This window comes from Mustelus asterias, chromosome 25 (assembly GCF_964213995.1).
Source record: "Mustelus asterias chromosome 25, sMusAst1.hap1.1, whole genome shotgun sequence".
Lineage (NCBI taxonomy): Eukaryota > Metazoa > Chordata > Chondrichthyes > Carcharhiniformes > Triakidae > Mustelus > Mustelus asterias.
Window position 1 is genome coordinate 37,763,691 of NC_135825.1, and position 22,954 is coordinate 37,786,644.

General features: G+C 44.2%; 1 protein-coding gene across 1 annotated transcript in view; it reads left to right on the forward strand.

Annotated features, from left to right (window-relative positions):
• The window catches only part of LOC144511897 (neuron navigator 1-like), a 520,961-nt gene that overhangs the window by 399,069 nt on the left and 98,938 nt on the right, over positions 1–22,954 (forward strand). Inside the window, exons 9-13 of the mRNA XM_078242330.1 lie at positions 550–674; positions 4,348–4,533; positions 11,741–11,793; positions 14,674–14,697; positions 15,005–15,082. Coding sequence (XP_078098456.1) covers positions 550–674; positions 4,348–4,533; positions 11,741–11,793; positions 14,674–14,697; positions 15,005–15,082 — 466 coding nt within the window. The remainder of the gene's footprint in view (positions 1–549; positions 675–4,347; positions 4,534–11,740; positions 11,794–14,673; positions 14,698–15,004; positions 15,083–22,954) is intronic.

Here is a 22,954-nt window from a genome sequence, read left to right on the forward strand (position 1 = left end):
AAATAAACCTGTTGGACTTTAACCTGGTGTTGTGAGACTACTTACTGTCCTCAGTGAGTAAGGCAGGAGTTTGACTCTGGTGATGGCCATTACACACATTGGAAGAGTTTATTCTGTGTTATGTTTCTTACGTTTGAAGGATAAATCAACATTTTTTTTCCTCCCTCTGGTTTAACTGCACTTCTTTCTTTTCGATCAGAAAGGCATTTCTGGTGAAACTGCAAAGGTTCAGAACCTGTGTAGAGTAGTGTAGGGTTCAGCAAACAACTGAAAAGAGGCTGCTGTTTGGGAAAAGGGATATCTGTTTGGGTCTGGGTTCCGTGTGATACATTGTGAAGATGTTCTAGTTATGCTAATGACATTTATGGTTCACCACTTAAAATTATCCTGTCTCAAGCTCATTATATAGTGGCAACAGCATTTAAAAATAATACTTGTGATCTGATACATTAATGTATGTTTTTACTCCATTAACTTGCACATTCTCAGCTTTCTTTCCACATTCGTCAAGTATTGACTTATTCGTATTTGGCCTTACTTCATTTATAGGTATGGAACAAGTTTGCAACCGGAAGACACCAAGGAATGGCTTCATGCACGTTCTATTGGGGGTCCTGTGGACTCAGACAACCAGTTACTCTCCTCCCCCTCCACTGCTCCATTAGCAAATTTAGGTCAGTAACTCTTTTATTGCCAAATAAATTTTGAAAACATAACTGTAGTCTCTTATTTTCCTTTTGCCAATGTATTTGTTTAATTTAATTGAAAAATAACCTTTCCTGGCCTCATGCCAGCTGGGTATAGAATGTACTATAATTAAGAAATGTTGTTCTGTCCAAGGTACGTTTTAAGGAGAGATATGCACTAATTGTGGAATTTGACTATCTGATGGTAGAAATTCTGATTAATGAAGTTTCCATACAAATGTAACAGATTGATGCTGCATTTTTGTGTGCACTATTCTTCTCGGGCTATAACTGCTTAAAATAAGTAAGCAAAATACTGTGAATGCTGGAATATGAAACAAACAGAGAGAATGCTGGAAAAACTCAGCATGTCTAGCAGTATCTGTAGGGAGAGAGAACAGAGTGAAGTTATGTTAAGGAACACAAGCTCCAGAAGCCTTTTCTTTCCTTTCAGGTGTTAAGGAATGTGAACTCCAACAACTTACTGACACCAATGCTCATCAGATCCTCCACACCTTCCCATCCCTCAGCGCCATTCCTTCTATTCCCATCCCTTGCTATGTATTCACTACACCCTCCCACCTTCCCCTCTCTGATGCCAGACGTTATGTACTCAGCAATGGGCTCAGTTTCAATGTGCTCACCTCAGTGAATTTTGGACTCGGCATGATGCTGAACTCTTCTTTTGTTGCCTTTGTCTTTATGCTTACTTCCTTGAGCAGGAGTCCTCCTCCCATTCAGTGAACCATTTCTCTCACCTCCAGTTATCTCCCTCTACCGGGACACCATCCTCTGGCCTCCAATCTGCTGTTTATCTTTTTATTGAGAGCTGAGTGCATGACATTGGCCTCTCAATTTTTCTGCTCCTCTCACCCATTCTAACCTGTCCCCTTCTGAACTTAGTGCACTCCACTCTCTTAGGTCAAACCCTGACCCTGTGATCAAACTTGCTGACAACGATGGTGCTGTTTTTGTCTGACATACTGACCTCTACCTCGCAGAGGCTGAGCATCAACTCTCAGATACTTCCTCCTCCCTCCCCCTGAACCATGACCCCACCATCAAGCATCAAGCCATTGTTTCCAGGACTGTCACTGACTTGATCATCTCTGGCGATCTTCCCTCCACAGCCACCAAGCTCAGAGCCCCCCAACCCCGCACAACCCGTTTCTAGCTACTTCCCAAAATCCACAAAAAGTGCTGCCATCATGCCAGCCAGTTGCTGTCCCACGGAATGTATTTCTCCCTATCTTGACTCCATCCAGTCTCTTTTCACCTACATTGGTGTTTTCTCAGATGCCCTATGGCACACCAACATTTTCCATTTTCCTGGCCCTACCTGTCCACTCTTCACCTATGGATGTCCAATTCCTCTACATCTTCATCCCCCACCAAGAGGGTCAGGGTGCTCTCTACTTCCTTGAGTGGAGGTCCGAATAGTCCCTGTCCACCCCCACTCCCCTCTGCCTGGCTGAACTTAGTCTGTCACTTAATAATTTCTCCTTTAACTTGTCTCATTTCTTGCAAATAAAAGGTGTGACTATGGGTGCCTGTCTTTTTGGCAGTTATGTGGAACACATCCTGCTCCATTTCAACTCAGACACTCTCCCGCAATTAATTTTCCGTTACATCGGTGACTGTATCGATGTCACTCTCATCCGGACCTGGAGAAATGTATTGTCTTTGCTTCCAAATTCCACCCCTTTCTCATCTTCATATGGTCTATCTTCGATATTTCATAGAACCATAGAATCCCTACAGTGCAGAATGAGGCCATTTGGCCCATTGAGCCTGCACCGATAACGATCCTACCCAGGCCCTATCCCCGTAATCCCACATATTTACCCTGCTGGTCCCCCTGACACTAAGGGGCAATTTGGCATAGTTAATCAACCTAACCCCCAGGAAACTGGAGCACCCAGAGGAAACCCACGCAGGCACGGGGAGAATGTGTAAACTCCACACAGACAGTGACCCAAGGCCGGAATTGAACCTAGGTCCCTGATGCTGTGAGGCAGCAGTGCTAACCACTGTGCCATCGTGTCCGCCAAATGATTTTCTATGATATGTGAATACGCTTTTATTTCGCATAAAATATTGTTATGATCTCTGACAGATGCTATATAATTTATACCTAAATCATGGTTGTTCTCAGTGAGTAACTTTATTACTGTAGTGCCACCTTTTGTTACAACACCTATTTGTGTACTAAAACCTAACAATAACTGGCCTATGCAATTTAGAATTTCCAGATTTTTCTGCAGTTTAACAGTTAATTTCTTTTGTGGAAACAGCCATTCTAGTGCAGCACTTGTGAAAATCAGAATCTGACTTTGTTTTAAGTCTAAGATTTATTTATTAGGCAGCATGATGAGGTGATGCTGGAATTAACAGTTATTTTAAGCCAGAGGGCTCATTATTGAAGTGGGACATGACAAAGGGCTCTTTTTCATGGACTTTGTGCTAAATGAGCAGTCAGTATATAAAAGAACTGGCATTCTCGGAATGAATGGCAAACAACAGCAGCCATCTGGGACACAGGGCTTGTATTAGTTACATCCAATACTTGTTCACCAACATTTACTCTGACACCAGAGTAACGCACATCTACACCAAAAACCCAAGAAGCAGCAAAAAAAAATTTCTTCATTAATTGGATTTGATTGCTGTGATGAAATTAGTAAGTGTGAAAGTGCAACTTGGTAAACTTTAGCAGTGTAGGAATTGTGAAAAGTCTTACTTGTTTAAATTTTGTGTGTTGATAAAATTAAATATTTTAAAAACATCTCAAATCGCTGCATCTTTATCCATTTCCTTTCAACTGAATGAAGCTTCCACCAAATGTAAAACACAAACTGCTAAATTAACATTTTAATTCTTATTAGTTGCAGGAACAACGTGTTCATTATGCAGTCATTATTCATTGTAACTTTGCCACTTTAATGCCAGAGTGCTTTCAAAGTGCTCATCAATGTGACAGTGGCAGCATAACTTGGACGTAACAGCACTGAAAAGCCTTCTGAGCTCATTAAAGTCTGCATTCCTTTAAAGTGGCTAAGAATATAAAATTGTAAATGTTACTTGCTGTATTTTTAATGGAGCTGTTCATTTAGGTCCCCCATCTCTAACTTTATGCCGTCTTGGTGTGTACATCAAGAACCTGAGGTGAAATTAGTTTTGTGCCAAAAGGTGTTACTCATTTACCACTTTGCCAGCAAGTAACCCTCAAACAAATGTTAATTTGAGTGTACTGTCAGTGACAGTAAAATTCAGAATTGGCATCCATTATTGTCTGTATAAAAATAAAATAATATACACCTCAATAAAAATAGTGTTCAAGGAATGTCTGACTCAAATGGGATTCAGATTAGCGAGAGATATTGTCCAAGCACAAAGCAAACTAAGGCCACAATTCTCCAACCTTGCCCGCAGCTGGGATTCTCCGGTCCCGTTGCAGTGAATGGAGGTTTCACTGAGCACCAAATTCTCCATTCTCGCAGGCAGTGGTGGCGGATTAAATGAGATCGGTGAATCATGGCCTAAATTTTAAAAAAATATTTCTGTGTATTTCCTTGCAACAAAATCCACCTGAAAGCGTATTTCTCTGTCCTCACTTTGCAAGGTGCTGTTTCGCTGAATATAATTATTGCTTTATCTACAGCAAGCCCCACTGCAGTATCCCAGCTTAGCAGCCCCACTCCCAAAATGATGCGCTCAAACAGCATTCCAACTCATGATTCCTCTTTCGACTTGTACGGAAGCTTGCAGATGGGGAGCACGGTTTCTTTGGCAGAAAGGCCTAAAGGAATGATCCGCTCTGGTTCATTTAGGGACCCCGTGGATGATGGTAAGATCAAATGTTTTCACTTTCAACCAATATTAAGTGAATAATTTTTATGTTATATGTTATTGTCGGATCATTTAGCAGCTTGAATAGTTATTTGTTTAAAGGTGAGATTTGCCCATACAAATCACAGAATTATTACAGCATGGAAGGAAACCATTTGGTTCGTTATGTCCGCACCAGCTCTCTGAATGAGCAATTTACTTGGTGCCATTCTCCCACCTTCTCTCCATAACCCTGTACATTGTTCTTTTGCAGGCAATAGTCTAAATTGCCCTTTGAATGCCTCAATTGAACCTCCCTCCACCCTACTCTCAGCAAGTGCATTCTGGACTCTAACCACTCTGTGCATGAAAATATTTTTCTTCATGTCTTTTTTTTCTTCTTTTGCCAATCACTTTAAATCTGTGCCCTCTCAGTCTTGATGCTTTCATGAGTGGGAACAGTTTCTCCTTATCTATTCTGTCCACGGCTCTCATGATTTTGAATACCTCTGTCAAGTCTCCTTTCAGCCATCTCATCTCCTGGGAAAAGAGTCCCAGCTTCTCCAATCTATCTACATAACATCTAAATAACATGCCAAAAATTGATGACAGGAAGGCTATGGCAGGTGAGAAGCTGGAAACTGTCAGAGGTAGTGTTGGGCAAATTAATGGGGCTAAAGCTAGACCAGTCTCCTGGTCCTGATGGATTGCATCCCAGGGCACTAAAAGAGATGGCGGAGAAATAGCAAATGCACTAGTGGTAATTTACCAAAATTCACTGGACTCTGGGGTGGTTCCCGCAGGTTGGAAAACGGCAAATGTGACGCCACTGTTTTAAAAAGGAGGTAGACAAAAGGCGGGTAACTATAGGCCGGTTAGCTCAACTTCTGTAGGAGGGAAATTGCTTGAATCTATCACCAAGGAAGAAACAGTGAGACACCTGGATATAAATTGTCCCATTGGTAAGACGCAGCATGGGTTCATGAAGGGTAGGTCATGTTTGACTAATTTGGTAGAATTCTTTGAGAACATTACATGCACAGTGGACAATGAGGAACCTGTGGATGTGGTGTATCTGGATTTCCAGAAGGCATTTGGCAAGGTGCCGCACCAAAGACTGCTACATAAGATAAAGGTGCACTGTGTTACGGGTAATGTATTAGCATGGATAGAGGATTGGTTAACTGACAGAAAACAAAGAGTGGGGATAAATGGGTGTTTTTCTGGTTGGCAATCAGTGACTAGTGGTGTGCCTCAGGGATCAGTGTTGGGACCGCAATTGTTTATGATTTACATAGATGATTTGGAGTTGGGGACCAAGTGTAGTGTGTCAAAATTCGCAGATGACACTAAGATGAGTGGCAGAACAAAGTGTGCAGAGGACGCTGAAAGTCTGCAAAGGGATATCATAGAATCATAGAAACCCTACAGTGCAGAGAGAGGCCATTTGGCCCATCGAGTCTGCACTGACGACAATCCCACCCAGGCCCTACCCCCATATCCCGACATATTTACCCACTAATCCCTCTAACCTACGCATCTCAGGACACTAAGGGGCAACTTTAGCATGGCCAGTCAACCTAACCCACACACCTTTGGACTGTGGGAGGAAACCGGAGCACCCGGAGGAAACCCACGTAGACACGAGGAGAATGTGCAAACTCCACACAGACAGTGACCCAAGCCTGGAATCGAACCCAGGTCCCTGGAGCTGTGAAGCAGCAGTGCTAACCATTGTGCTACCGTGCCGCCCAAGATAGGATATAGATAGTCTAAGTGAGTGGGTGAGGGTCTGGCAGATGGAGTACAATGTTGGTAAATGTGAGGTCATCCATTTTGGTAGGAATAACAGCAAAATGGACTATTATTTAAAGGGTAAAAAATTGCAGCATGCTGATGTGCAGACGGACCTGGGTGTCCTTGTGCAGGAATCTCAAGGAGTTGGTTTGCAGGTGCAGCAGGTAATTAAGAAGGCAAATGGAATTTTGTCCTTTATTGCAAGAGGAATGGAGTTTAAAAACAGCGAGGTTATGTTGCAGCTGTATATGGTGCTGGTGAGGCCACACCTGGAGTACTGTGTACAGTTTTGGTCTCCTTACTTGGGAAGGGATATACTGGCACTGGAGGGGTGCAGAGGAGATTCACTAGGTTGATTCTGGAGCAGAGAGGGTTGGCTTATGAGGAGAGACTGAGTAGTCTGGGGCTATACTCATTGGAATTCAGAAGAATGAGGGGAGATCTTATAGAAACACATAAGATTATGAAGGGAATAGATAAGATAGAAGCAGGGAAGTTGTTTCCACTGGTCGGTGAAACTAGAACCAGGGGGCTTAGCCTCAAAATAAGGGGAAGCAAATTTAGGACTGAGTTGAGGAGGAACTTCTTCACACAAAGGTTTGTGAATCTGTGGAATTCCCTGCCCAGTGAAGCAGTCGAGGCTACCTCGTTGAATGTTTTTAAGGCATGGATAGATAAATTTTTGAACAGGAAAGAAATTAAGGGTTATAGTGAGTGGGCGGGTAAGTGGAGCTGAGTCCACGAAAAGATCAACCATGATCTTATTGAATGGCGGAGCAGGCTCGAGGGGCCAGATGGCCTATGCCTGCTCCTAGTTCTTATGTTCTTATGGACATAGCTGAAGTTCTTCGTCCTTGGAACCATTCTCATGAATCTTTTCTTCACTCCCTCCAATGCTTTTACATCTTTCCTCAAGTGCAGTGCCCATAACTGGATGCAATAGTTCAGCTGAGACCGAATGATGACATATAAAAGTTCAACTTAATCTCCTTGCTCTTGTATTCTGTGCTCATATTAATAAAGCCTAGGATACAGTTTGCTTTATTAACTGCTTTCTTAACCTGTCCTGATTAACGCACATATACATCCTCTTGCACCTTCTTTAGTGTTGCACCCTTTTCTATTGTCTCTCCATATTTCTCTGACCAAAATGTGCATTGAACTTTGAGTAATTCTGTCATAGTCAAACCTGTTAAGAAAGAAAGCAGACTGTGCACTTTTTTAACATCTTTCATGACCTCAGGGTATCCCCCTTCATGGCCAATAAATGCCATATCCATTGTATATACATTATATGTGAGAAGCTTGGCACTAACCCTTTCTGATTAATATTAAATATTTTATATAATTCATAACACTCAAAAAATGGCAGGATTTTCTGGGCCCTTAGGGTGGGGTCAGAGGTGGAAACATGACAAAGAACCTGGAACCAAATTGAACCACTTAAATGGCCAATTGAGGACCTCCTCCAGGCTATACTGGTATTTTACCAGTGAATGGGGTGGCAGGGGTTAGCCCTCTGCTGTGTGAGGAGATAGGTGAACAACGACAGCTTTGCAGTGGGCTCCAGAGAGGGAGGGGTCCTCCTGTTTGAGCATTGTTTGACCCACCCAGGGAACCACAGGCGGGAGTAGCCATGTTTACAACATTGGCATCACCTACTCTTAGTGACCCTCACCCCACCTTCATTAGCGTCTGCCTGGCCAGCCCTGGCACCTTCTGAACCCACATACCTGATCGTGAGGGCACAAATGCGTTGATGTTCTTCATGTAAAATCATAGAAGAAACCCTACAGTGCAGAAAGAGGCCATCTGGCCCATCGAGTCTGCACCGACCACAATCCCACCCAGGCCCTACCCCCATATCCCTACATATTTACCCGCTAATCCCTCTAACCTACGCACCTCAGGACTCTAAGGGGCAATTTTAGCATGGCCAGTCAACCTGACCCGCACATCTTTGGATGGTGGGAGGAAACCGGAGCACCCGGAGGAAACCCATGCAGACACAAGGTGAATGTGCAAACTCCACACAGACAGTGACCCAAGCCGGGAATCGAACCCAAGTCCCTGGAGCTGTGAAGCAGCAGTGCTACCCACTGTGCTACCGTGCCACCCGTAAATGTACACCCCTTTCCCTGTTCCCGCAGCACTGCTGAACTACTGGCCCTCTGATTGGGCCAGCAGCACTTGAGGGAGAGCTTTCAATCTTAATAGGATGGCAGGCCCAGCAGGAGCTGCTCAATTGATGGCCTCCCATAATGTGTAGCCCAGATCCTGCCACCCACCAAAATGAGGTTCTTCCCATTTCCAGCCTTGGTGATGTGACCCCTGCTGTGTCGGAAAAATCCCAGCCAATATTTCTACCCTAGCGGAGTACTAAAAATTTCATCAGGTGTTTCAATCAACTGTTGCTTCAAAGAACTGACAAAATCATTTAAGAGCATCATGTCGAGGACCAAGGAGTTGCTGCTGTTTAAAGTAACCTGAATCCCATTACATTGTGGACACACATCCCATTTTGGGCTGATGTTTAGAATCGCACGTCCCCCAATGAGTAATTGCCTGAGTTCTGGCCCAGACAGTTAATGCAAATTGAGGGACTTGTGTTAACAAAGTGCCTTGTCTAGGCAGGCAGATTTAGATTGTACTTCTCACAGCGTGTTCACGTAAAGAAGATCTATTTAACATGATTGTGGAGAAGTTTCCTTGCACTCTTAAGAATTGGCAGGAGAAAATATATTTTTTAAAAGAAAACAGTAGTTCATCAATGGAACACCCAGGCTCTTGCGTCCATTTAATCAAAGGAGTGACCCTGTTCCAACATCTTATCACTAATGGTAATAAAAGACCCGTAGGAACATGGTGACCTCACATTTCCTGAGGGCAAAAGCACAGTGGGAGCATTATTGGGGGGAGGGGGAAGGGGTGGGGGGTTGGAAGTTGGCTAGCTGTTCTTTTTAAGGAAATGTGTTCTTTTCCACTTCACGCCTTGTTTAATTTATTTGTGCCACATAGTTTCACTAAAGTTCTCCTTCACTGCTATCTTTTTTTTATCTGCTCTTTTCTATTCATTTCTTACTTTATACTTGGCTCCAACCCACTGGAGCTGTCTTCACCAAGTTGTCTGGAGCCTATTCAGGGAATCAGTGTGAATTATTCGCTTGCCTGTTGTTTTTTTATATCGATTTCCTCATTTCTAACTTTGTTTTTTCAGTTTTCCAGCGCAAACATATAAACTCAAAACTCCCGGTGGGAAATTACCAGCCCACCACCCCTGATCAGATAACAGCGAGACTGTCTACCTTGAGGCTACAATTAACATTATCAGCAAATGCTATTTATATCCAATTTGAAATTATTCTTTCACAAGTTTTTTTCTCTTCCCTCCCCACCACCGGCCTGTGGAATTCTGTAGTATTCATCAAGAACAGATGGAGAACCCAGTGGTGGTCCTTCAGCAGTGATAAACTGCAAAGGACTCGTTAGCAAAGGCAGGCGCTGTTTTCTGAGGCTAAATATATGTACATCATTGCTGTGTGGTGACATTGTAATGTATCTGTCGAGCCTAGATAATCAAACAGGGGCCCCCGACACACTGTTTAGGGATCCCAGAGGTCAGCAGGTTGCCAGTCTCTCTTGATTGTAACATTTTTCTTCAATTGTTGACTTATTAGCTCATTACTTAATGTATACTCAGATTTTTTTCTTCAGTAGCCACACTGGATGGATGAAACTATCTCTTGTTAAAAATTGCTGATGTCCCGACATCATAAGGTTTGAAAACTGTAGAAGCATCCAAGGAGAATTATAGAAAACCTGTAATTGTTGTTAGAATGGGCGGCACGGTGGCACAATGGTTAGCATTGCTGCTTCACAGCACTAAGGACCCGGGTTCGATTCCCGGCTTGGGTTGTTAGAATGTAATCGGTGACAACTTTGTATTGGATGTAATGTGACCAATGGTAACAAGCTGTAAGAACCAGCTGACCCAGTAAACCATGGAACCAGTTACAGAATGATGTGATGGGCAGCTGATCAGCTGACTCATTGTTAATAAGAACTTGTTGGGAATTGTGGGGAACTTGGATTGGCCAAGGGCGAGGCCCCGAGTTTGGAGTAATGAAGTTTGTTTCTTCAAGCCTTTCTTTGATTTATATGTTGGAGTAAGTTTTGTTATGTTTTTATTACGTGCATTTGAAGAATTCCTTCCGAAGAAACAGGGGTCACTGTGCTGAGTCTGAAAGACATGCTGGTTAGGTGCATTGGCCATGCTAAATTCTCCCTCAGTGTATCTGAACAGGCACCGGAGTGTGGCGACCAGGGGATTTTCACAGTAACTTCTTTGTAGTGTTCATGTAAGCCTACTTGTGACACTGATAAATAAACTTTAAACTTTATACCTTCAGGGGGGTGGATCATGCAAAGGTCCGTTGACCTCGGGCAAGATTTTCAGGTTTTGGAGAATCCCACCCTCAGTGCTTGATTGAGGGACCTGACATGGTGAAAAGGGAGGGATGCTGCTGAAACCCACCATTCTGCCCTTGTCTCCAAACTCCTGCCTCTGGACCTCATCCCACCCTCATTCCAGAGATCCTACATTGATCCCTGGTGAAGTCCCTGCAACGCTATCGGCAGAAGCCACCGTTCCCTTTGTTTGGCGGGAAGCTCTCAACCGACAGAATTTCCGTCACCCGTGTTATAAATTCAGGGGAAAGCCTGACATTGGCCAGTTAAATGCTTGAGAGACAGTTAATTTGGTCAGGCCTCCCCCCATCGAAGTGACACGTGTTTCCCACTGGTTCTTCACTGTCACTGGGTCAAAGAACTGGAATTCCCTCCATAACAGCACTGTGGGCATACCTACTCCACCTGGATTGCAGCGATTCAAGAAGGAAGCTCACCACCACCTTCTCAAGGGCAATTAGAAATGGGCAATAAGTGCTGGCCTAGCCAGTGATGCCCCCATCCCCCATGAATGAATTTTAAATATCCAGCCCAGGAGGAGGGGGACAGGAAATATCGATGTTCATTTCATGCCTCCAAAGTGCAACTTTAATCAGTCCAGACAAGCACTGAAAGCAGTTATGAAGAAATGGCAAGCAAACACTTTCTCAGCGGGGAGACCCAGTGAGGAGCTGAGCAATGTACCATGAAAGAAACAGTCAGAAAATATCTGTCAAGAAACCCAGCATTGGTCCAAGAAAGAGCTGGTGATGTAACTGCTGTTCGCAATCTGGAAGATACAGCAACTTCTCTCAATATGTTGGGAATAGGATTATCTTTGAAAAGTATGATTGCATTTTTAGTATTGTAATATGCACTCATCGAAACAGGGAATAGGGAAATGTGACATTTCTACTTTGTAACTGTGAACATGTGCAACAATCAGACAATTACTTACCTTAATTTGAAAATCTATTTTGCAGTTCATGGCTCAGTGCTTTCGCTTGCCTCCACCACGTCCTCCGTCCATTCCACAGTAAGTCCTGTTTTCCTCCTTTGGAACAATCTGGAATAGTGACACCATTAAATTTCTGACTTCACATGCATGAGTATTGAAAAAGAGATATTAATGGAGCATGAGATAGATGATAATTTGATGTCATTTTGAGAATGCAACTGGTAAAACAATAGCACTTTTCTCCTGAATCAATATTCTGTTTAAAGAACTCTGCAATAGGCTGAAGACCAGAATAATTTCATCCACTGTTTGTCAGCCTCCACAAAGTCTATTTTCTGAATCACTCTGCTGTGTATCAGAAGCTAGCTCGGTGTCTTACTGGAGCTACCAAATCTTATCAGCTTCTCATTGCATGCTACATTTGCACACAGCATTGCAATACCTTGTGGATTTTGTTCCTTCTATAATGAGGAAATGAATCAGCAGCTACCACATTTCACAGATCCATACAGCACAGAAGAAGCTCATTTGACCCATCGGGTCAACCTAATGCAACCTATCTTTGTGGGAAACAAGGGTGCACTTAATTGGGGGGAAAGGGAGGCTGCATGCCAGTTTCCTGACAGCGGGAAAACGTTCAAGGATTAAGTTGGAGCTGAAAATAAACCCATGGGGAAATTTGCCAGCTCATACCAGCTTGTCAGTTTGGCACATTGTTGAACCAATTGAAACCAATTACCCCTGAGAGCACCAGAATTTAATGGTCTGCCTGTGGCCTTCTAAAGGGGAGGGAGGGCCTTGCTTCAAAGGAGGGACTTTAAATGCGTACTCCCTCTTCCTTGTCTCCACTCCCCTTACCCCTCCTCTCCCATGATCTCTTCCCCATGAGCTCTATCCCACCCTTACTCAAATTTGGCCTGGCATTGATCCTTTATCTTTGACGGATGCATTGTCACAGCTGCCACCACTCTCGGTGACGATAAGGAGGAACTGCCTGCCTCTGGCTGGCAGCTTTCAATGGGATTTGCACCCTCTGTGGTCCTCAGTCTCGGGGAAGGCCTGAGGCTGGCAAGTTAAGTGGCTAAAATTCTGTCAGCCCATCTCCAACCAGCAGGTGAGACCCCCATCAGGTCCATTAAATCCACCCACAGGACGGGATTTTCCAGCCATGCCCAAGGCTGGAAATTCCCACCCTATGTCAACGGATCTTTGCATGGTCTGCTGAATTTTCTGTCCCACCCACTAAGATTCCCATGGTGGGCGGGACGGGATAATTCCACCCACAGTGTCTACTTTGCAGAACCGTCCAGTTGGTCTCGCTCCCCTTCTCATTTCACATAACCCACCAAAATTCCTCTTTTCGAATAGATATCCGGTTCACTTTTCAAAGTTACAATTAAATCTGCTTCAGTCTGTAAGACGTGCTGGTTAGGTGCATTGGCCATGCTAAATTCTCCCAAATTCTCGCCAGATTGTGGCAACTAGGGGATTTTTACAGTAACTTCATTACAATGTTAATGTAAGCTTACTTGTGATTAATAAATTTTTACTATTCTTTCAGGAATGCATTGCAGATTGTCACTCTTAGCTTTTGGTTACCAACATCCCTGCCAGAGGTTTCTCCCTACCTTCTCCATCATAATCTCTCATAACTTTGAACATCTCCATCTAACCTCTGCTCCTAGGTTTTCTGCAATGTTCTTTTCTCCCAAATATGGGAAAAAATAAAAAGGAATTATTTCTAAAGGAAAGCAAAGAGCAATGCAGAATGGTGTAGATCTGCTATCAGCAGCTGAGATTTTTCTACAGTGAGTGTGATTGGCAAATCCCAAAGTTGTCGTAAATATTGCCACTTTCAGTCATTCTTACATCTTCCATTGACAATTTTGACTTAAGTAGTGAATCGTTCTATTTTAGAGGAGAGGAGAATGTTTTTTTTATTCATCAATGGGATGTGGGCGTCGCTGGCTGGGCCAGCATTTTATAGCCCGTCCCTGAGGGAGCCTTTAAGAGTTAACCACATTGCTGTGGGTTAGTCACATGGAAGCCAGATGAGGTAAGGATGGCAGATTTCCTTCCCTAAAGGACATTCATGAACCAGATGGGTTTTTACGACAATCGACAATGGTTTCAAGGTCATCATTAGATTTTTAATTCCAGAGTTTTATTGAATTCACATTTCACCATCTGCCATGGTGGGATTCAAACTCGGGGCACCAGAGCATTATCCTGGGTCTCTGGATTACTAGTCCAGTGACAGTACCACTCCGCCACTGCTTCCCTTCATGCTTCACTGCAACCTACCTTGCTGCTAGCTATGGATAGGAAGATTATTTCCAAAATACTGAGCATGCACGGGGGATAACATTTGTTGTTTCATTAAACAGAAACTGTTGTGGTGGTTTGTTTGGAGAAAATAAATGCATTTAACTAGAATTAATTATCACAAAGTTGACAGGCAATTCCCTCCTTTTCTGAAATTTTATGCTGAGGCAAACATTCAATGGCCCTGAATTCCACAAAGAAAATGATTACCTCTGACTCCATGTTATTATCAGTCTGAGAACAGCCTGTTTCAATGATGGTAGTTTGTGTGATTCTCATGTATCTAATGCAGCAAAGAATTACAGTGCAAAAATGTCAATATCGAAACTGCAGTGCAGAGATAAGAGTTACGATCTTTCTAAAGAGAATGGTTTCTTTCCTGTTGGTTTTGTGTGCTGACATTTAATGTATTGAAATATAGAATATTGACAACTACATCTACACCGTCACTTTTCTTAATTTACTGAGCAATTAAATATATTCAGAAGAACGAATGGGTTTTAAATTCTCACTTTCAATGTCAATTTAGTGCTGTTCCGCCCAAGTTTACTTGGAAGATGTCAACATTTAGGAGGTTTCTGTGTTATTGATTTGCAGTTTTGAAAATAATGCTTTTTATTTAACTTCCTACAGAGTGAAGATAAAGCCCAAGGAGAGGTATGAATAGCAAACGATTTATTGATTTGTCTCAGTGCAGTTTAGCAGGTAATAGGGAATTTGATCACTAGACTTTTCAGTTAAATGATTGTTTCCTCAGAAATGGATATAGGCCCACTCCTCCTTGTATACCGAAATCAGCTACACTTTATATCAGCCCTTTGCACGGAGGGGATGTGTCATGGGGAATTGGAATCAATGCATTTAATGATGGTGGATGAGAGAAATTTGAATAAAATGGGTGTCTTCCATTCACTATTTGCAATCTTATAAACAGTTGGACTTAATGTGGAATTGTTTGTTACAGCACATCCGCAAGCTACGTAGGGAACTTGAATCCTCACATGACAAGGTTTCTGCACTTACATCACAACTGTCTACTAATGTAAGTTGTTTATTTCAGACATAAATCAGCATCCTGTTTAATACAACACATCTGTTATTGTGTTTCTGTAAAAAGTACTGTGATAATGATTCAAGCCAAGGAACAGTGCACTGGCTTATGGTTTGGTTTTCACTTTGAGTATTATTTGGATCTCTCTTCGGGTAACTTGTGGCTTGTTCTGGATTGGGAAGGTTTCCTACTACTTATGAGTGACTTGGGTTTAACTCTGGTAGATTTCATCAACTCCTTTACTTACTCTACAGTGCATTCTAAGCTTCTAGGTGAGTACATCTCTCTCCTGTACAGGCTATTCCATCTTCTCTTCGCAGTCCCTTGCATATGGCTGCGGATGTCACTGTCACATCATGATACACATTGCCATCTCATTATCATAACTATTAACTCAGTATTCTACATATCCCATATCCCCCAAGAATAATCTCATCTTTTGAAGTAACAATCTTAAACCATTTTCTTATTTTCATTACATTTTCAAACTTCTGTAAACCCCCTGTCCTGTGAAAAATCCCATCCACCCCCTACTCTTTCCATTGTAAAGTCATCAGTTCGTCATCCAACCTTGGAGGTTTTTCCCTGAATGATACCTGACAGTCGTACTGAAGGTCTTTGTCTACTTTTTTCAGGAGGCTTAGCCATATACATGTATTTCCATTCAATAAAGATTTGTTTTGATTGTGCAACATAGAAGCGGAGGTGGGGGGGGGGAAGGGAGGGAAGGGAGGGGAGGGGGTGGGGGGAAGGGAGGGGAGTGGGGGGGAAGGGAGGGTGGTCTCAGAGATCTCTTGTCCTTTGTGGCTAAGGGTAGTGGTTATCTGATCTTCTTGAAGATCCATAGTACCTGGGTCTTTAAATCTAATTCTTGATATCTGGATTCTGCTGCTTTGGGCCATTCCACATTGCCAGAACTGTAACACCGATGCCAAGTGGTGGCATCGAATTCATCAAGTTTGAATTCAGTTTCAAAGCCTTTAACTTCTGAAGCAACTGACCAAAATATTTGTTCTTGATCCTTCACTTGAAATCTGTATTCTCATTTTTTTTTGTTCCCAATCGCTTGGATTTTCTGCTTTTCAGTGATATTCTCTTGCTCTCTTCCTTTAATTGCATATTTAGCTTCATGGAACTGCTTGGAGTGTTCTGTCTTTCCACATTGGAAACATTCTGTGCATCCGGCTGGGTAATCTTGCCTTTTGTGTAGCTTTTTATCTCGACTGCTTGGGCACTAGAAAATGGTTGCTGCAAGGTTTCTTGCTCTTTCTCACATTTTGCTGGGCTTTTTAGTGGGCAGGGGCTGCTGTCTTTATGCTGACCCAACCAGCAATTCATCTGAAACCTCTATTTCCATGGATAATGGCCCAATCTATCTCCCCTAAGTTTAAGCTATCTATTGAACTACTTGGTTTGATTGCCTGGTCATCTTTTGTCTGCAAAAAAAATCAAATGGCATTTTGTCACCGTCTATGACAACAATCCAGTCACAAATAAGTTCAGCTTTCAATGTACAATTGAACTAGGTTTCACAGCTCTATAAGGAACAATTCAACAGTTTCCCCTGGCCTTTGGGATCTCGGGATCAGGCTCATTGGATTATGAAGTTCCGTTTTGGGTTAAAGTATGCATCGAATGCTATTAGGATAGTTTCAAAATCTGCAGAGGTCTCTTCTACTTTCTGTTTCAGAAGGATATCATCAACATTGGGCCCCCCTGTATACAGGGATGTACTAACCTGCCTTTTGCTGTGCAGACCCACCGCTGCTCAATACCATTGGCATTGATTTTTCCACATTTCCCAATGATGGCCTTTCTGTGGCTCTTTGAGCTTTTCAAACAGCAGTGGAAGGGGCAATAACTGTTTAAATACTGAGAGAGGCAAGGGAGGAAATTGCTGGGGCTTTGAGAGAAATCTTTGTATCCTCACTGGCTACAGAGGAGGTCATGATGTGGAGATGCCGGCGTTGGACTGGGGTGAACACAGTAAGAAGTCTCACAACACCAGGTTAAAGTCCAACAGGTTTATTTGATAGCAAATACCATAAGCTTTCGGAGCACTGCTCCTTCGTCAGATGGAGTGGAAATGTGCTCTCAAACAGTGCAAACAGACAAAATCAAGTTGCAGAATACTGATTAGAATGCGAATCCTACAGCCAGCCAGGTCTTAAAGGTACAGACAACGTGGGTGGAGGGAACATTAAACACAGGTTAAAGAGATGTGTATTGTCTCCAGACAGAACAGCTAGTGAGATTCTGCAAGCCCAGGAAGCAAGCTGTGGGGGTTACTGATAATGTGACATAAATCCAACATCCCGGTTTAGGCCGTCCTCATGTGTGCGGAACTTGGCTATCAGTTTCTGCTCAGCGACTCTGTGCTGTCGTGTGTCGTGAAGGCCGCCTTGGAGAACGCTTACCTGAAGATCCAAGGCTGAATGCCCGTGACTGCTGAAGTGCTCCCCCACAGGAAGAGAAGAGTCTTGCCTGGTGATTGTCGAGCGGTGTTCATTCATCCATTGTCGTAGCGTCTGCATGGTTTCCCCAATGTACCATGCCTCGGGACATCCTTTCCTGCAGCGTATCAGGTAGACAATGTTGGCCGAGTTGCAAGAGTAGGTACCGTGTACCTGATATATGGTGTTCTCACGTGAGATGATGGCATCCGTGTCGATGATCCGGCACGTCTTGCAGAGGTTGCTGTGGCCGGGTTGTGTGGTGTCGTGGTCACTGTTCTCCTGAAGGCTGGGTAGTTTGCTGCGGACAAAGAGTCGAATTGGACTCCTCCGGATGGCCGCTGCCCTCGACTTGACATGTATGCCCAAGCCATCAGAAGGTGCGTCAACACCAAATTCATCAGCCGCAATCACAAGACAGCCCTGAACATCACCCAAGCATAACGCAACGCCATCCACTCCTCGTCACAATGGATGTCTCGGCACTCTATACCAGCATCCCCCACAATGATGGCATTGCTGCAACGGCCTCAGTACTCAATGCCATCAACTGCCAGTTTCCAGATGCAATTTTACAACTCATCCGCTTCATCCTGGACCAAAATGTCTTCACCTTCAACAACCAGTTCTTCATCCAGACACACGGAACAGCCATGGGGACCAAATTCGCACCTCAATATGCCAACATCTTCATGCACAGGTTCTGCAACATTGTCATCAAACCAGCAGACAAAGGAGGGGCCATCGTCATACTGAACAGAACGGATTACTGCAAAGAAGTGTACCGACAACTGAACAACGAGGAACACTACAGACAGTTACCCACAGATCCGACCAAAGAACACACCCGTCAACTCAACACTGTGATCAAAACCTTTGATCCGGACCTTCAAAACACCCTCCGTGCTCTCATCCCACGTACTCCCCGCATTGGAGATCTCTACTGCCTCCCGAAGATACGCAAGGCAAACACACCCGGCCGTCCCATCGTTTCAGACAATGGAACCCTGTGCGAGAACCTCTCCGGCTATGTCGAGGGCATCTTGAAACCCATTGTACAAAGAACCCCCAGCTTTTGTCACGACACTACGGACTTCCTACAGAAACTCAGCACACATGGAGCAGTTGAACCAGGAGCACTCCTCGTCACAATGGATGTCTCGGCACTCTACACCAGCATCCCCCACGATGATGGCATTGCTGCAACGGCCTCAGTACTCAATGCCGTCAACTGCCAGTTTCCAGATGCAATTTTACAACTCATCCGCTTCATCCTGGACCACAATGTCTTCACCTTCAACAACCAGTTCTTCATCCAGACACACGAAACAGCCATGGGGACCAAATTCGCACCTCAATATGCCAACATCTTCATGCACAGGTTCAAACAAGACTTCTTCACCGCACAGGACCTTCAACCGATGCTATTCACTAGATACATCGATGATATTTTCTTCCTTTGGAGTCATGGTGAGCAATCACTGAAACAACTATATGATGACATCAACAAGTTCCATCCCACCATCAGACTCACCATGGACTACTCTCCAGAATTGGTTGCATTCTTGGACATACGCATCTCCATTAAGGACGGTCACCTCAGCACTTCACTGTACCGCAAGCCCACGGATAACCTCATGATGCTCCACTTCTCCAGCTTCCACCCTAAACACGTTAAAGAAGCCATCCCCTATGGACAAGCCCTCTGAATACACAGGATCTGCTCGGATGAGGAGGATCGCAACAGACACCTCCAGACGCTGAAAGATGCCCTCATAAGAACAGGATATGGCGCTCGACTCATCGATCAACTGTTCCGACGCGCCACAACGAAAAACCGCACCGACCTCCTCAGAAGACAAACACGGGACACGGTGGACAGAGTACCCTTCGTCGTCCAGTACTTCCCCGGAGCGGAGAAGCTACGGGATCTCCTCCGGAGCCTTCAACATGTCATTGATGAAGACGAACATCTCGCCAAGGCCATCCCCACACCCCCACTTCTTGCCTTCAAACAACCACGCAACCTCAAACAGACCATTGTCCGCAGCAAACTACCCAGCCTTCAGGAGAACAGTGACCACGACACCACACAACCCTGCCACAGCAACCTCTGCAAGACATGCCAGATCATCGACACAGATGCCATCATCTCACGTGAGAACACCATCTACCAGGTACACGGTACCTACTCTTGCAACTCGGCCAACGTTGTCTACCTGATACGCTGCAGGAAAGGATGTCCCGAGGCATGGTACATTGGGGAAACCATGCAGACGCTACGACAACGGATGAATGAACACCGCTCGACAATCACCAGGCAAGACTCTTCTCTTCCTGTGGGGGAGCACTTCAGCAGTCACGGGCATTCAGCCTTGGATCTTCAGGTAAGTGTTCTCCAAGGCGGCCTTCACGACACACGACAGCACAGAGTCGCTGAGCAGAAACTGATAGCCAAGTTCCGCACACATGAGGACGGCCTAAACCGGGATGTTGGATTTATGTCACATTATCAGTAACCCCCACAGCTTGCCTCCTGGGCTTGCAGAATCTCACTAGCTGTTCTGTCTGGAGACAATACACATCTCTTTAACCTGTGTTTAATGTTCCCTCCACCCACATTGTCTGTACCTTTAAGACCTGGCTGGCTGTAGGATTCGCATTCTAATCAGTATTCTGCTACTTGATTTTGTCTGTTTGAGAGCACATTTCCACTCCATCTGACGAAGGAGCAGTGCTCCGAAAGCTTATGGTATTTGCTATCAAATAAACCTGTTGGACTTTAACCTGGTGTTGTGAGACTTCTTACAGAGGAGGTACCGGAGGCTTGGAGAATAGCCAATGTTGTTCCTTTGTTTAAGAAGGGTAGCAAGAATAATCCAGATAAGTACAGGCCAGTGAGCCTTATGTCAGTGGTAGGGAAATTATTGGAGAGGATTCTTCGAGACAGGATTTACTCCCACTTGGAAATAAGTGGACGTAATAGCGAGAGGCAACATGGTTTTCTGAAGGGGAGGTCATGTCTCACGAACTTGATCGAGTTTTTCGAGGAAGTGATGAAGATGATTGATGAGGGTAGGGCAGTGAATGTTGTCGACATGGACTTAAGTAAGGCCTTTGACAAGGTCCCTCATGGCAGACTGGTGCAGAAGGTGAAGTCGCATGGGATCAGAGATGAGCTGGCAAGGTGAATACAAAACTGGCTCGGTCATAGAAAACAGAAGGTAGCAGTAGAAGGGTGTGTTTCTGAATGGAGGGCTGTGACAAGTGGCATTCCTCAGGGATCAGTGCTGGGACCTTTGCTGTTTGTAATACATATAAATGATTTGGAGGAAAATGTAACTGGTTTGATTCGTAAGTTTGCGGACGACACAAAGGTTGGTGGATTTGCGGATAGCAATGTGGACCATCAGAGGATACAGCAGGATATAGATAGGTTGGAGGCTTGGGTGGAGAGATGGCAGATGGAGTTTAATCCAGACAAATGTGAGGTAATGCATTTTGAAAGATCTAATACAGATAGGAAATATACAGTAAATGGCAGAACCCTTAAGAATATTGATAGGCAAAGGGATCTGGGTGTACAGGTACACAGGTCACTGAAAGTGGCAATGCAGGTGGAGAAGGTAGTCAAGAAGGCATACGGCATGCTTGCCTTCATCGGCTGGGGCATTGAGTTTAAAAATTGGCAAGTCATGTTGCAGCTTTATAGAACCTTTATTCGGCTGCATTTGGAATATAGTGTTCAATTCTGATCACCACACTACCAGAAGGATGTGGAGACTTTGGAGAGGGTATAGAAAAGATTGACCAGGATGTTGCCTGGCATGGAGGGCATTAGCTATGAGGAGAGGTTGGAGAAACTTGGTTTGTTCTCACTGGAATGACGGAGATTGAGGGACACCTGATAGAAGTCTACAAGATTATGAGGGGCATGGACAGAGTGGATCGTCAGAAGCTTTTTCCCAGGGTGGAAGAGTCAATTACTAGGGGCCATAGGTTTAAGCTGCAAGGGGCAAGGTTTAAAGGAGATGTACGAGGCAAGTTTTTTACGCAGAGGGTGTTGGGTGCCTGGAACTCACTGCCGAGGGAGGTAGTGGAAGCAGATACGATAGTGAGTTTTAAGGGGTGTCTGGACAAGTACATGAATAGGATGGGAATAGAGGGATATGGTCCCCGGAAGGGTAGAGGGTTTTAGTTCAGTCGGGCAGCATGGTCGGTGCAGGCATGGAGGGCCGAAGGGCCTGTCTCTGTGCTGTAAATTTCTTTGTTCTTTGTTTGACTGGTGCTTGGCATCTCTGCCAATTCTCGGAGTGCCCTTTACCATGGTAGGTTTCCTGATTCTTAACTAGAAGAAGTCTTTGTCTGATTTCTCCCTGCAGGTATCTTGGCAATGGCACCAAATTGTTGCTAGATTTGTGTCACCAGTACTGCTATCATGATTAGTGGTTTGGTTTCCACTTTGAATACTATTTGGATCTCTTTTCAGATAACTTGTGATCTGTTCTGGATTGGGTATCTTCGGTGCAACTTAGGGCGGCACGGTAGCACAGTGGTTAGCACTGCTGCCTCACAGCGCCAGGTACCAGGGTTCGATTCCTGGCTTGGGTTCCTGTCTGTGTGGAGTTTGCACATTCTCCCCATGTCTGCGTGGGTTTCCTCCAGGTGCTCTGGTTTCCTCCCACAGTCCAAAGATATGCGGGTTAGGTGGATTTGCCATGCTAAATTGCCCCTTAGTGTCAGGGGGATTAGATAGGTAAATACGTGGAGGTATGGAGATAGGGCCTGGGTGGGATTGTGGTCGATGCAGACTCGATGAGCTGAATAGCCTCCTTCTGCACTGTTGGGATTCTATGATTCTGCAGGATTCTATTACTCCAGTATGTTTTTTCAAAAACCCCTTTATTTACTCATATAGTATATTCTAAGCATTGCGGTAAGTACATCTCTCTCTTGTACAGACACTTCCATCTTCTCTTTGCAGTTTGTTGGACATGTCTGTGACGGTCACTTTTGCATCATGATACATACCTTATTTCCATAACAACTAAATCATTATTCTACATGCACTACAAGGAATGTCCAGAGTAGTGGCTGGCTTTTGATGTTTGAAGTCAATATCATTGAAGCAAACCAAGAGCACGGTCCATATCTGTAATTCAGCATCAGATTGAGTTAATGTAAATAAATGGATGTTGGTAATAGAGAAGAACAAATGGAAAATTAACAGTTGAATAACACAGTGGGACCAATACTCCATAAGCATGTTTTGTACCAAACAGAATTGAACTGACCTCACACGACAATGCAAGGTTAATGGGTGATATTCCAGGAGTGTTCCAGAAGAGTTCTGAGTCAAATTATTGGACATGGCTGCTGACAAATGGTTGCTGGTTTTATTTTGGCCATC